The 12886-nt window shown below is 36.3% G+C and overlaps 2 protein-coding genes across 2 annotated transcripts; one reads left to right on the top strand and one right to left on the bottom strand.

The window, feature by feature from the left end:
• The first annotated feature begins 8028 nt into the window (after window positions 1-8028).
• On the top strand, window positions 8029-8784 carry LOC130503485 (iso-A82775C biosynthesis cluster protein B-like). The gene has a single exon (XM_056998104.1). The coding sequence runs from the start codon at window positions 8029-8031 to the stop codon at window positions 8782-8784; it is 756 nt and encodes a 251-aa protein (XP_056854084.1).
• A 2593-nt stretch (window positions 8785-11377) lies between these two features.
• On the bottom strand, window positions 11378-12130 carry LOC130503459 (iso-A82775C biosynthesis cluster protein B-like). The gene has a single exon (XM_056998074.1). The coding sequence runs from the start codon at window positions 12128-12130 to the stop codon at window positions 11378-11380; it is 753 nt and encodes a 250-aa protein (XP_056854054.1).
• Between the last annotated feature and the right edge of the window lie 756 nt (window positions 12131-12886).

The raw sequence follows: 12886 nt of genomic DNA, 5'->3' as shown, positions 1-12886 counted from the left end.
AGAGCAAAAGAAGAGAATTGTGAACCTGATCGTCCTTTATCGGGGAGGAGAAGCTACTCCCGAGCTTCAACAACTTCAATGGTTCTCGGCGGAGATTATAACGAGATTGTAAGCGGTGGTTCTCAAAGAGGAAAGAGTAAGAAGGAGGACGACGAAGAGATGTGAAGACAAGATTAAGCTCTCCGACGAACCAAGAATCTCAGAGGCGGAAGGTATCGACGGCAAGGAAGAACTCTTCTCTTCGATTGAGAATGCGAGTCGGAGATGACGAAACTGAGCTTTTCCCCTTTTTTTGTCAACAACTTAAAACAGACTCAACTGGACTCTATAAACCAAAATGGTAACTCTGTACCATGTGAACAACGAAAGACGGATGCTTCCTAACACAGTAACACCTCGTGCTAGGCTGTCCGCCCTCATATTCTTCGTTTTTGGTACATGAATGATCTCCAAGCTGATGAATACTTTTTGTAGGGCCTTGATATCATCCAAATAACTTGGAAAAGTAGACAATTTCTCTGGTTCTGAAACCATCTTCACCAATTTAGAACAATCCGTTGCAATCGTGACCCAAAACTAACATAAATTTCTCATACATTCCATTGCCCATATCAAAGCTTTCACCTCTGAATGAAGGGGGAAAGACTAGCTCTGACATTCCTTGCTCCCATCAAACTATCAAAACATTCTATAGTGATATACTAATTTTGTTCTGAGAAGACATCGTTTTCCTTCCACGAACGATTTGTTAAACACCAACTACCTGGAATTGACGGTAAATTGACTACCTCTACATGTTGTACCATCCTCTGTGTATTCAAACTTTGTGCCTCCACCCAAAGTGTTGACTCTGTCTCTGCCAATTTAAGCGTATCTCTGGGATCAACATTTAAATTACTGAAAACCTTGTTATTCCTACCTTTCCAAATGTAACATAGAATACAAGCAAATTGATGATTATCTATTTTCGGATTCACTCTCCAAAATAAATGGTCCATATTTGTAAAAAAAGACTGGAAAGGTAAAAATGTTGGATTTGAGGGAATATGTGAAAGAGCCCAGACGTGACGCGCTGGAGGCAATCAAAAAACACATGGTTTATTGGTTTTTTTACCTCTTATGTTTTTACCTTTTATTGTTAAATTTAATTTTATTACCTTATGTTAAAGAAAAGGACAAAACATAAATTTTATTCAAATATAAATATTGAATATTTTTTGGATACTAAATCTAAAATTAATTAACATATTTAAATACATAAATCTTATTCAAATATATTCGGAATATCCAACATATTTCGGCTTGTATGAGGCTCGATTCCAATTTCCTAAATACCAAATTTTTGAGCTCGTTTGGATATCTAATCAATTTTGATTCGGTTCAGTATTAATTTTTTGGATCGGACTGGTGCGGTTCTTTGGATTCGGGTTTTGTTCCTAACACTACTTATCAGCTTAGTCCACTCAGATTTTTTTTTGTATTATTATTAAGTATTTCTTAACTTAATTAATGTAATTTTAAAATATCTAATGCTGCAGTTCTTTTAAGTAATTACTAGATTTTGACCCGCGCTTTCAAAGCGCGGGTTTATTTTTATTTATTTTTTTTTTAAATTGACAAATATTTAGTAAATGTCATATTTTCATATATTTGTTTTTTTATAAAAGACTTAAGTTTTTTATCTTTCTTTATAGTGTTTCATTTTAAATGAGTATATGCCTGAACACAATATCTGGATTCGAAGAACCAACCTGAAACCGATCCGAAAATCAGGGTTCTAAACCCGATCAGACCCGGGGTAAATATCCAAATGAGTTCTAAATTGTTATATCCGAAGAATCGGTCCCGAACCCGACCCGATCTGAAAACCGAATGAGTACCCGAAAATATCTGAAATGTGAATATATATCTAAAAATATATGTTATAATTATATTTATAATTATTTTAATATTTTAAATTAATATTATAAGTTAGCTATAGTATTTATTTTCGATACTTTGAGTATTTTTGGATAAAATATGATAGTTTGGATAAAAGTTCACCCAAAAAAACTGTATAGAATGGATATTTTTGGTTACTTTTGAGTAATTTAGATACAAAAATTTGAACTGAATCGGATACTTTGGTTACTTTGAGTACAAATAACCGAACCCGTTTAGATACTTTGGTTAATTGGTTATTTTTCAGGTTTTTATGCATGAGAACTGAACCCATCCGGATCCGGAAAGACCCGACTCGAATCCGGTCCGAAATTTTATAATACCCGAATGGGGTTTAATTTCAAAACCCGAAAAACCCGATACCCGAAAGAACCGATCCGTACCCGAAGTGATTAATTTTTGTTCATTACACAAAATTTTAAGAATGATTGAAAAGAAATTATTTGAATTTGGAGAAAAAAATAAGAATTGAATCTGATTTTTTAATCAGCCCAAATGGCCCAAGAGAGATCTGATTTGAGATGTGGGCTGGATCCGAAAAAATGATCCAATATAAATGTGTTATTAATATTACTTGATTGCCCTTAATGAAATATGCAATGTTAATAAAGAAAAGGGTATTTTTAGTAAAAAGGACAATAGGATCTTGCTTTAATAGTATAGATTAATATGTTGCAAATTAATTACCGAGTGGAGCTTTAATAAAGAGAAAAGCAGGACATGCATTAAACCAAAAAGAAAAGGAAAAAACAGGACAGGCATGAAGCGCATCACGTAACACCAATTACAGAAGTTTCTTAGGAAATGGTATACTTCAGTTAGATATGGATATTTTTTTTTTTTAAATTATATATATTTTATTAATCAACCCAAAAAGGGAATTCAAATTTCGGTTTACAAGCTCGGATCGAACAAAATGGTCTAAATCAAAAACGAAAAACGACTAGCTTCGCTCAACCACCACTCCGGCGCATTCCGCTAGTGAACTCCGTGAATCTTAGACTATCAACCCCCGTTCTCTACCGTTGATGGTAACCACGGGAAGGTGGCGTTCACCTCATTTCTTCGGTTACCGGAACATCCCATGCCATCACCGAAGTAGCTAGTTCGTGACGATCTCCCCGAGTTTTTCACCTCCACTGACATTAAAGAACTTAAAGCCGAGAAGGAAGAGAGGAATATGAAAGCATACCCGAAGAGCAGCAAGCAGAACCTCTGAAACCCACCAGCCCGATACTTGAAATGGCTGAGAAAGAAGCAAGCAAAGTCGAGCTCTTCAGTACCTGCAAATAAGAAGAGAAATTGCCTACGAGGAAGACCAAGGGTCCACCACGCATCGGGATGACCATCCCTCAAGAAAGTCTCCACTTCGACACAAGACCCCCGACTGACCAAATCAGAGACTTGGACCGAACCTTTCTCCAGCATCACAGAACATGAGCCGGTCTAATCTGCGCAAAACTGTTGAAACCCGCTGGAGAAACGGGAGAACAACAAGTAATGCGGTACTGAAATGCTCATGAACACACACGGCCAGAGCAACACAACCTTGCAGTGACGAGGATAGGACAAAGGGTAAGCAATATCCGAGAAGAGGAAAAGGAGCCATAGACGACAACTCTTTGAACCCTTAACATTGATTGCAAACGCAAACCACAGCGAGAAAACAACTACCCAGCTGCTTCATCCTCCGTGCACGTTCAGACGAAACCAGAGTCAACGCCATCACCCTTGAGCAAAGCACAAACCTTCGAACAGAAACAAGACGCCAAGTCACCGACGAAAGAAAGCTTACACCCCACTCCACAACGAGGTGAGCACCTCGGATAACCCATATAACCAGAACGGAGGAGAGAGTCCATCGCAACCGCCACACGCCTCAACCTCTGTTCACACCTCGAGATCTACAAAGATAAAATAGAGACCGGAGATGTGAACGCCAAAAGCCGACTCCGAACTACCACAACTTCCACCGCCTCGCAGAGACTCCAGAGAGAAGCTCACAACCTCGGATCTAAACCCCTCCGGAGCGGATCCAGATTGGCCCTAGGCGGAGCTCTGTTCCACAGCCTCACGCATGTCGACGGAGGAAAGAAAGATAGCAAGACGAAGCAAATAGAAAAGAGGAGAAAGAGAGGAGACTGCCTCCGACGGTCACGCACAGGAAGACGACCGCCGGAGCTTAAACGTTCAGATCTGTGTTGCGGCGCTTTTTTGTTTTGGGAGAGAAAGGACTCTTTTTTTTTTTTAGGGCTAATGTCTTCTTAGCGTACAAGTTTCCGTTTTTTCGTTAGATATGGATATTTTTATGCAAAACTTGTCAAAACATAAAAGCACCCTACCAACATCCCTTTCTTTCTTATTATTTGAAGAGTATTATTATAAATTAACCTTAGCTTCATGTATTATTAACTATATTGTCATTTCTTAGATGTCAAACTAGATTAATCACTCTCACACTCTGTAACTAAAAACCCTCTTATCACTAGACTAATTACTTACACTACCATCATTTATTAAAATATATCTTAATATAATATACTATATGTTTCCTACCTATATAACAAATTACTCATTTGCTTAATCGAGAATATTTTTATGGATGTTACTTATCAAGAGGACTTTGAGATTGGGAGCGGTTACTGAAAGAATAATCTTCATTCCACTCAGGATTCACATCATTGTAAATAACTCGAGGCTTCAATTTCTGCACATTCGATTTTCTCATTCGTTTAGTCATGAAAAGAAAATTCTAATTCGTTTCAATATATTTTGTCAGTACATGATATATAATATGTTACAAGTTTCGATTTCAACCTGACATATATAAAAAATTTATAGGATATAGTTAATTCCAAATATACCTATAGAAAGTCATGGTTCTGACGTTGTGAGATCATGCATGTTCATCGTCTTTGTTATCCTCATTTCATGGTATTTTTTCCTATCACTCTCTTCTACTACAGATGAAAGCCTTGGAGGTTTGGGGAATCACAGTAGAAAAAGATCATGCCCCCTGTCCCCTGCTGTGTTATCAACTTCTAAAGTTTCCTGCTCTTTAACATCAGAGGAAAGCTGAGAGATACACAAATATGTGAGTGAAACAAAAAATATTATGAAAATGATAGACAAAAGCTGAGTCATTGATGAACACCTTGTGGAGATGAAATGTCATATTATCAACTTCAATTTTAATGTACGTAATCCAGTCGTACTACATCCAACGAAATAAACAAAAACAAAATGAAAACGATGAATAGAACAATAAACAATAACATTTACAGTTTGTACACAAACATGTGAACAATTTGGACTGTAGACTTTTGGGCAGTTGCAGGAAAGACTGCTAAATTAATAGAGAAATTAAAAATCTAATTACCTTAGGATGAACAGATGGGCAAACCACATTATATTTTCCAGTATTTATTATATTCCATTCACTTGTCTAATGCAAGAAAATCAGAAGAACACACTTTAGAATTTATATATCAGCGTGATCAATGACAAAAGCATGTACCACTCTTGCTACTAATAGTTTAGACTACCAAGTTGTTTTTTTTAAAAACCACTTTTGTGGAGATATCGAGAGGAAAGAATACTAATCCAAGTCATCACTTAACACAAAAGCGCAAATAAAGCAAAACAAAATCAGTGGACATAAAAAACAGTAGAGAAGCCACTGAATAAAGGATCCGCCAAGACAAGCAATTAATTAACCCAGCTTCTAAATGCAACTTACAGCGTTTCATATTACCAGCATGTTGAAGGTAAGCATCTAAGCGCTCGGTGGATGTCAAACGTTGCGTTGGCATCATTCAGAAAACATATATATATATTTTGATATTATATACTCGAAAACTTATCTTTTTCATTTCTTTGGCTTGTTAAAATGGACACTTTTATGGAATTTACTGTGGTTAGGGTCGATTTGAATGTCATTTCGAAGATAAATTGGCCGCTGAGTTAGTTTCCTCTCAGGCCCCCTACAATTATCCCTATCAAAATTTGACAATCATGGATAATATACCAGTAAGGACTGGTGGCCTATGATGTGTCTGATGTTGTATAAGATAACGAAATGAGGAAACACGTATACAAATAGAATTCAATAGGGCACTGATATCGCAAGTCTCTTTTGGTGTGAGTAACCAAAGTATGGGTATAATGACTATATGGGCTATTTGAGAAAATCGTATATGATAACTATTTTGTTATCCTTTTTCAAAAAAATATTTTGTTATCACATGTAAGTTGTAACAAAATGATCACAAATGAGAATAAACAAGGGAAAGGGTCTCTTAGTAGCCGATGTCATTAATAATATTAAGGATGCCACCAATTATGATAAATATGTACATTAATTAATATATAGATATATCTAATCATAAACTTAATTTTTTATCATACTGGTTAGGTAAGTAATAAGTTGCACACATAATAGTTATGATGGTTAGGTAAGTAATAAGTTACACACGTAAGTGGTGAACAACCCGTTAAAGAATATCGGGTATTGCAAATCAACAAGTTTATGCATAAAGGAGAAAAAACATATATGTTTTCATGATGTAATTGAGAGTTAATTTTGACTATTATTTTGCCACGTAATATATATTTATATAATAAAAATTTACAAAACTAAAAAATAGTGTTAATTTTATCTAAATAAAGGTAATTATGTCCAAAATTTCGGACAGCTCCCTATGAGCATAGTGTTTATCAAAAAACTTATTTAAGATAAACTGAATGTTAGATACCCAAATTTCTGTACAACTAAAGGTCATTTTATATATAATCACCTTTTCTTTGAAATCAAATTACGCATATGCGCAGTTCAACATTGTTTTCGTTTAGAAAAAGAAATACAATTAATCGTTTTATTTCTGATATACATATTTATCAATAGGCATTTATGACCTTTTTTATTTCTAATATACATATTTAGCAAGTAAATTATACTATTAAAGTATGTATGGATGGGTATTTTCATTGAAGGCATCCAAGAAACGTAAAAAACATGTTGTAACTAATAAAATTCCAGCTGGCGTCACAGCTGCCACAGTTTTGAGATTTTTTTTTTTTTGTCATCTGTTGTTTCATTGATTTCAAACTTTGAACGCCAAACGGCATGATACAACAACTATCACCACTTCTAGAGCCGACGATTTAAAGAGATAAATCTCGGAGCCATAAGCCGGCGATTGCACAGATGCAATCCCGGAAACAAAACCACATAAGAACTACTTAAACTAATAAACAAAGATTTCACAAACAAAAACAAGACCAACAACTAATTATCTTAGACAAGACTCAAACCCAACCAGAGAGAGAAACGAAACCGGCAAGATAGATCAGGATAACCGTAGCTGTCGATTGCATCTTATTTGCGCCTGAGCCCCACCACCCCCTCCAAAGCCAAATAAACCCGCCATTGAACTTTGGGGAAAGGTTACACATGTCTTCAACACGCTTCCTCTCCACTCACTCCCTCCAGATCCAACTAAGAACTTGCCATTGACCTCTGAACGAGTACACCCCGCGCCGATTATGCGCTTTAGAACCACAGCAAGGCCAAACGAACCAACAAGACACGCTCTAAAAACAGCCGGTAACCATAAATCTACCTCCACAAACCGTAGATCTGACGAGATCGACGCTTGTGAAGTCCGATTTGAGACTCTCTGCTTCAATCTGCTCGAAGCTTCTGACCAGATTTAAACCTCTCTTCGCGCAGTCGCCAACAACTATCACCAGAAATACAAGCCAGAGAAAACACAGACAAAACAGAAGAAAAGAAACAAGAAAACGGGTCATCCCATAGACACGGCGACGAATCACCGGCCAAGGAAAACCCTAACGCGGCGGCTTTCTTTTTATCGCACTCTCTCTTGCTTTTCCAGTTTTGAGATTATGTTAGTTAATAGTTATAACCCATTCGTGAAAAGATGGAGAAATGTAAAAAACGTGCTTCCTTTTATATTGCAAAAGCCTTAGCCAGCTCATCACCTTCTTGGCCTTTAAAAGGATACCCATTGCGTAGAAGTTTTCCCACATCATCCATTAACCTCCGCTCAACAGATATAAGCCATCATGTCTGAGTGGTTCACCCAACTCGAAGAGGTCGCGTACTCCGTAGTGGAATATATCCCACTAGTCGGCACCGTGTACTCTCTAAAACGAGCCACTATCGCATACAACGCGAGGGATTGGACGCGACATTGGCAGTCCCTCGGCAACTTCCTCGAGAGCTCCGTTCGCGATATCATTCTCTTCAAAGACATTGCCGAACCCACCACAGTCGCCCTTATACACACCATGGCCGAGTCGTTGACGGACAAATTGATTGAGATCTACCATCACGAGCCCAAAAGGCCTGAGGTCAAAATCACCCAGAAGCTGGATAAACAACTCGGACATGTACTCATCGCCGAGTCCTCAAAGGGCAGGTCCAAGAGAGAAGTCTTCGGAGGCAAAGCCAAGGGTGTGCACCACTTTCACGGCGCTGTCTTCACTGGTACGATCACTCACCCCGAATATGCTCCAAAGGGCGAGAAGATCCGGCTTGATATTCCGCACGGATTCCACGACGGGGCAGGAGTCACCTTCACGTGGAAATGGACTATAAACAGAGCTGGAAAAAAGAATGCACCTGCAGCCACGTATGGTCGTATTAAACTGATCTCCGGCACACCCACACGGTTCGAATTGTCCAGCCACAAGGGTGCCGGATGGGAAGGTTATAACTTTTCCGGTGAGATAAACTCCAAGGACAAAATCAAGGCTACAACCACAGTCGGTGGTAGAAACATTCCACCGATTGACTTCACAAGGTTGGCCGGAACTTGAAGTATACAAGCACCTGAACCTGGCCCTTTCAACAGCAGCGAGACCCTCTACTACTAAATAATTTCTCGTTGTTTTTTTCATTTTCAGTACTTGAATAATGCTAATAGATAGACAATGGATGTTTCCCTTGTTTATTTGGATTTAGCTTTATTATCTTTAATAGTTTTGTAATATCATTATATTAATAAAAGTCTGGATCCTCTTGTGGAGGTCTGACCCAACCCTCTATCCCTATAGAATTCGCTTCACTTTTTTTTTGGTTTATATCATATATATATATTTACAATTTATATGTTTTTGAAATATCTATTATACTAAATTTATTTTATTAATGAATTTAAATGCATATATATTATATACTAAAAATATTTGTTATTCTAGATATTACTTTAGATATACTTGACACACATTTAATTAAAAATTATTTAAGTTCAAAATACCTATGGGAATTGAATTATTACTTTAGATATGCTTGACTCATTTTTTGCTTGGTTAAACATGTCCTGCTTAATGTACACTAATGTCTAGTGTAGCCTAATGACAAAGGTTCAACATATTGATGTTTTACTCTTTGTCACTATTATATAATCGAGTTTAAAAGTTAAACGATCTATTATTTTCTTAAATAACCAATATTTTAAAAACTGAACCAGCGAGACTTTCATGTCTTAGTTCAATTGGTTCAACCGGTTCAACCATGGTTCACGAATCTGGCTCACTCAAGAGTTTGCAACTGCTGAGGTTTTAAGTGTTGGTTAAATATTCCAAGATACTCCAATCAAATAAGAAATCCACCCACAACTATGGTTAAGAATTACACGAATAGTAGTCGCTGAAAGATTTGAAGCTGGACTATATGCCTCAATACCATTCAAAATGCATCTATAGCTCAAATTCTATTAATTTAAACGACTGGGTTAAGGTATAGTGTTCTACTTAGTGTAATCACTCTTGTTTATCTATATAATAGACTACTTGTATACGAACACTCTTAAAACTGACTGTCACTGAAGCCTGGACCAGGTTGCATGGAAGCTTTATCGGACATCTGCTTCCCGCTTCAGAATCGGTGTCGGATTCGGAATCTTGCGGAAACTTACGAAAATTTGCTTCCAAGACACTTCTAAAATATTCTATTTAAAAACGTTGGAAGCTTACGATTCCGTTTTGGAATCACACTTCCATTTTAAAAATGCAATATCTTAAATAAATAAAAATATAAAAAATCATGTTTTTGTATAAAATCTAAAATAGGACTTCAGACAAAAGCTGGTTTGGCTCTAGATGTCGCTACTAGGTAAATTTTGACTTGTGATATTCTTGATAAAGCCATCAAACATCGATAGGCATTATGTCATCTCAATGACATATATATTGGTTATGAGCAGCTTCCATCTGAGGTAGAATGGACAAGAGGAAAGCTGATCTGTGAGTTTTTAAAGCCTTTTCAAGAAATTACAAATTTGGTGTCTGGTTCAACATATCCTACATCAAATTTGTATTTTATGCAAGTTTGGCAGATTGAGTCTTGGTTGCAAATTCATGAGAATTCTGAGGATGATGCCATTAGAGACATGGTTAGAGTAATTGTTGCATCTGCGTGTCTTAAATCTTTGTTCACCAGCAAAAGCCCAACACTCATTGGTCGACTTTGAAGGAAAACCTACAATCGAAAAAATGTTTTACAGCGATAAACCTACAAAACATGTGAACTAAGTCGACAACGACAAAACTACAAAAGAAAAATTACACACCTACAAATAAGAAAAATAAACTACTTGTTGAAAAATCAAAAATAAACTTACAATCACTACAACAAAAAAAGACCTTTAGTAGTACACTAACGCTACCAAATTTATTTTTATAATCTGTTGAATCATGGTTGAACCGGTTGAACCAATTGAACTATGACATGGAAGTCCTGCTGATTCGATTTTAAAAATATTGGTTATTTAAGAAAATAATAGATCGTTTAACTTTTAAACTCGATTATATAATAGTGACAAAGACTAAAACATCAAGGCGATATGTTGAACCTTTGTCATTAGGCTACACTAGACATTAGTGTACATTTGTTTAACCAAGCACAAAATAAGTCTCGCTAAGTAAATCTAAGACTTTCTATTTTTGAGATTGGATACCTCAATTCCCATAGGTATTTTGAACTTAATCATTTTTTAAATTAACTGTGTGTCAAGCATATCTAAAGTAATATCTAGAAAAACAAATATTTTTATTATATAATATATATGCACTTAATTTCATTAATAAAATATATTTAGTATGATAAATATTTTTTAAAATATATAAATTGTAAGAAAATATATATTATATGATATAAACAAAAAAAAAGTGAAGCGAATTCCATAGGGGGCTGGGTTGGATCAGACCTCCACAAGAGGATCGAGACCGACCAGACTTTTATTAATGTAATGATATTACATAACTATTAAAGACAATAAGCTAAATTCAAATAAACAACGGAAAAATCCGTTGTGTATTCAATTAGCATTTTATTTTTCAAGTACTGAATATTAAAAAAACAACGATAAATTATTTTTAGTACAGGGTATCGCTGTTGAAAGGGCCAGGTTCAGGTTCCGTCCAACCTTTTGAAGACAATCTGAGTTTCTTTATTATCGATTATGGTTGTAGCATTGATTTCGTCCTTGGAGTCTATCGTACCCCAAAAGTCATAACCTTCCCATCCGGCACCCTTGCGGCTGGACAATTTGAACCGTGTGGGTGTGCCGGCGTCCAATTTAATACGACCATACGTGGCTTCAGGTACATTCTCTTCTCCATAGTAGTTTTTAGTCCATTTCCAGGAGAAGGTGACTCGTCCCCCGTCGTACAATCCGTGCGGAATATCAAGCCGGATCTTCTCGCCGTCCGGGGCATATCTGGGGTCAGTGAGCGTACCAGTGAACACAGCGCCGTGAAAGTGGTGCACACCCTTGGCTTTGTCTCCGAAGAGTTGACTCACATTCTTGCCCTGTGAGGACTCGGCGACGAGTACATGTCCGCTTTGGTCATCCAGCTTTTGGGTGATATTGATCTCAGGCCTTTTGGGCTCTTTATGGTAGAGCTCAATCATTTTGTCGGTGAACGACTCGGCCATGGTGTGTATAATGGCGACTTCTTTGGGTTCGGCGGTTTCGCTTAAGAGAATGACATCGCGGACGGAGCCCTCGAGGTAGTTGCCGAGGGACTGCCAATGTCGCGTCCAATCCCTCTCCCTATAAGCGATAGCGGCTCGGTTTAGAGAGTACAGGGTGCCGATTACTGGGATATATTCGACTATGGAGTAGGCGACCTCTTCGAGTTCGGTGAACCACTCAGACATGATGGCTTATATCTGTGTAAATGGATGATATGTGAGAACTTCTACGTTGGGGGATATCCTTTTAAAGGCCAAGAAGGTGATGAGCTGGTGAAGGCTTTTGCAATATATTCATTGTTCCTTGATTGCTCGTGAGGTTAGGATACGAATCTCCAAACTTGTAAAAAGAAAAAGGAAGCAAGTTTTTCACATTTCTCCATCTTTTCACGAATGGAATATTATTTACATTTCTTTTCCAAATAAATATTTAATTTCAATATTTGCATTAGATATTTAGAAACTTATTTATTTAATCTTATTGTATTTTTTATTTTATGTGGTAACTCCAGATTGTTATAAAAACTGTTTAGATTATCTTTTTATATTTTTATGTGAAACAGAAAAATAAAGAAAATAGATTTTAAAACTTTACTATATTCTTAATACTGATACATATAATTATATTAACTATTGATATACTGTTTACCTACGGCCAACCCAATAATCCAATGACAAAAAAATAATCCGGTTAAATGGCTAAATAAGATTTAAAAACATTGACTTAAATCTATTTTTACTTTTTATAATTTTATTTATTAAATTTTACCAGAATGGAATATGATTTTGTTTACTAATTCTATGTATATTGATCGTATTTTGAAAGCTAATATAATTTATTGGTTTTTTCTGATTGTAATATTATTTGAAGTCATTAAGCATTAATATTATGAAAAGGTTCTTTTATAACTGATGTATATATATTTTGATTCTTTGAGTGTC

The sequence above is a fragment of the Raphanus sativus genome, chromosome 2 (assembly GCF_000801105.2).
Source record: "Raphanus sativus cultivar WK10039 chromosome 2, ASM80110v3, whole genome shotgun sequence".
Classification (NCBI taxonomy): Eukaryota; Viridiplantae; Streptophyta; class Magnoliopsida; order Brassicales; family Brassicaceae; genus Raphanus; species Raphanus sativus.
Note: the sequence above shows the minus strand (reverse complement) of the source record. Positions and strands in the feature narration are given on the sequence as shown.

Coding starts and splice junctions, on each gene's coding strand:
- LOC130503485 (XM_056998104.1), top strand. CDS start 8,029: ATGTCTGAGTGGTTCACCCAACTCGAAGAGGTCGCGTACTCCGTAGTG.
- LOC130503459 (XM_056998074.1), bottom strand. CDS start 12,130: ATGTCTGAGTGGTTCACCGAACTCGAAGAGGTCGCCTACTCCATAGTC.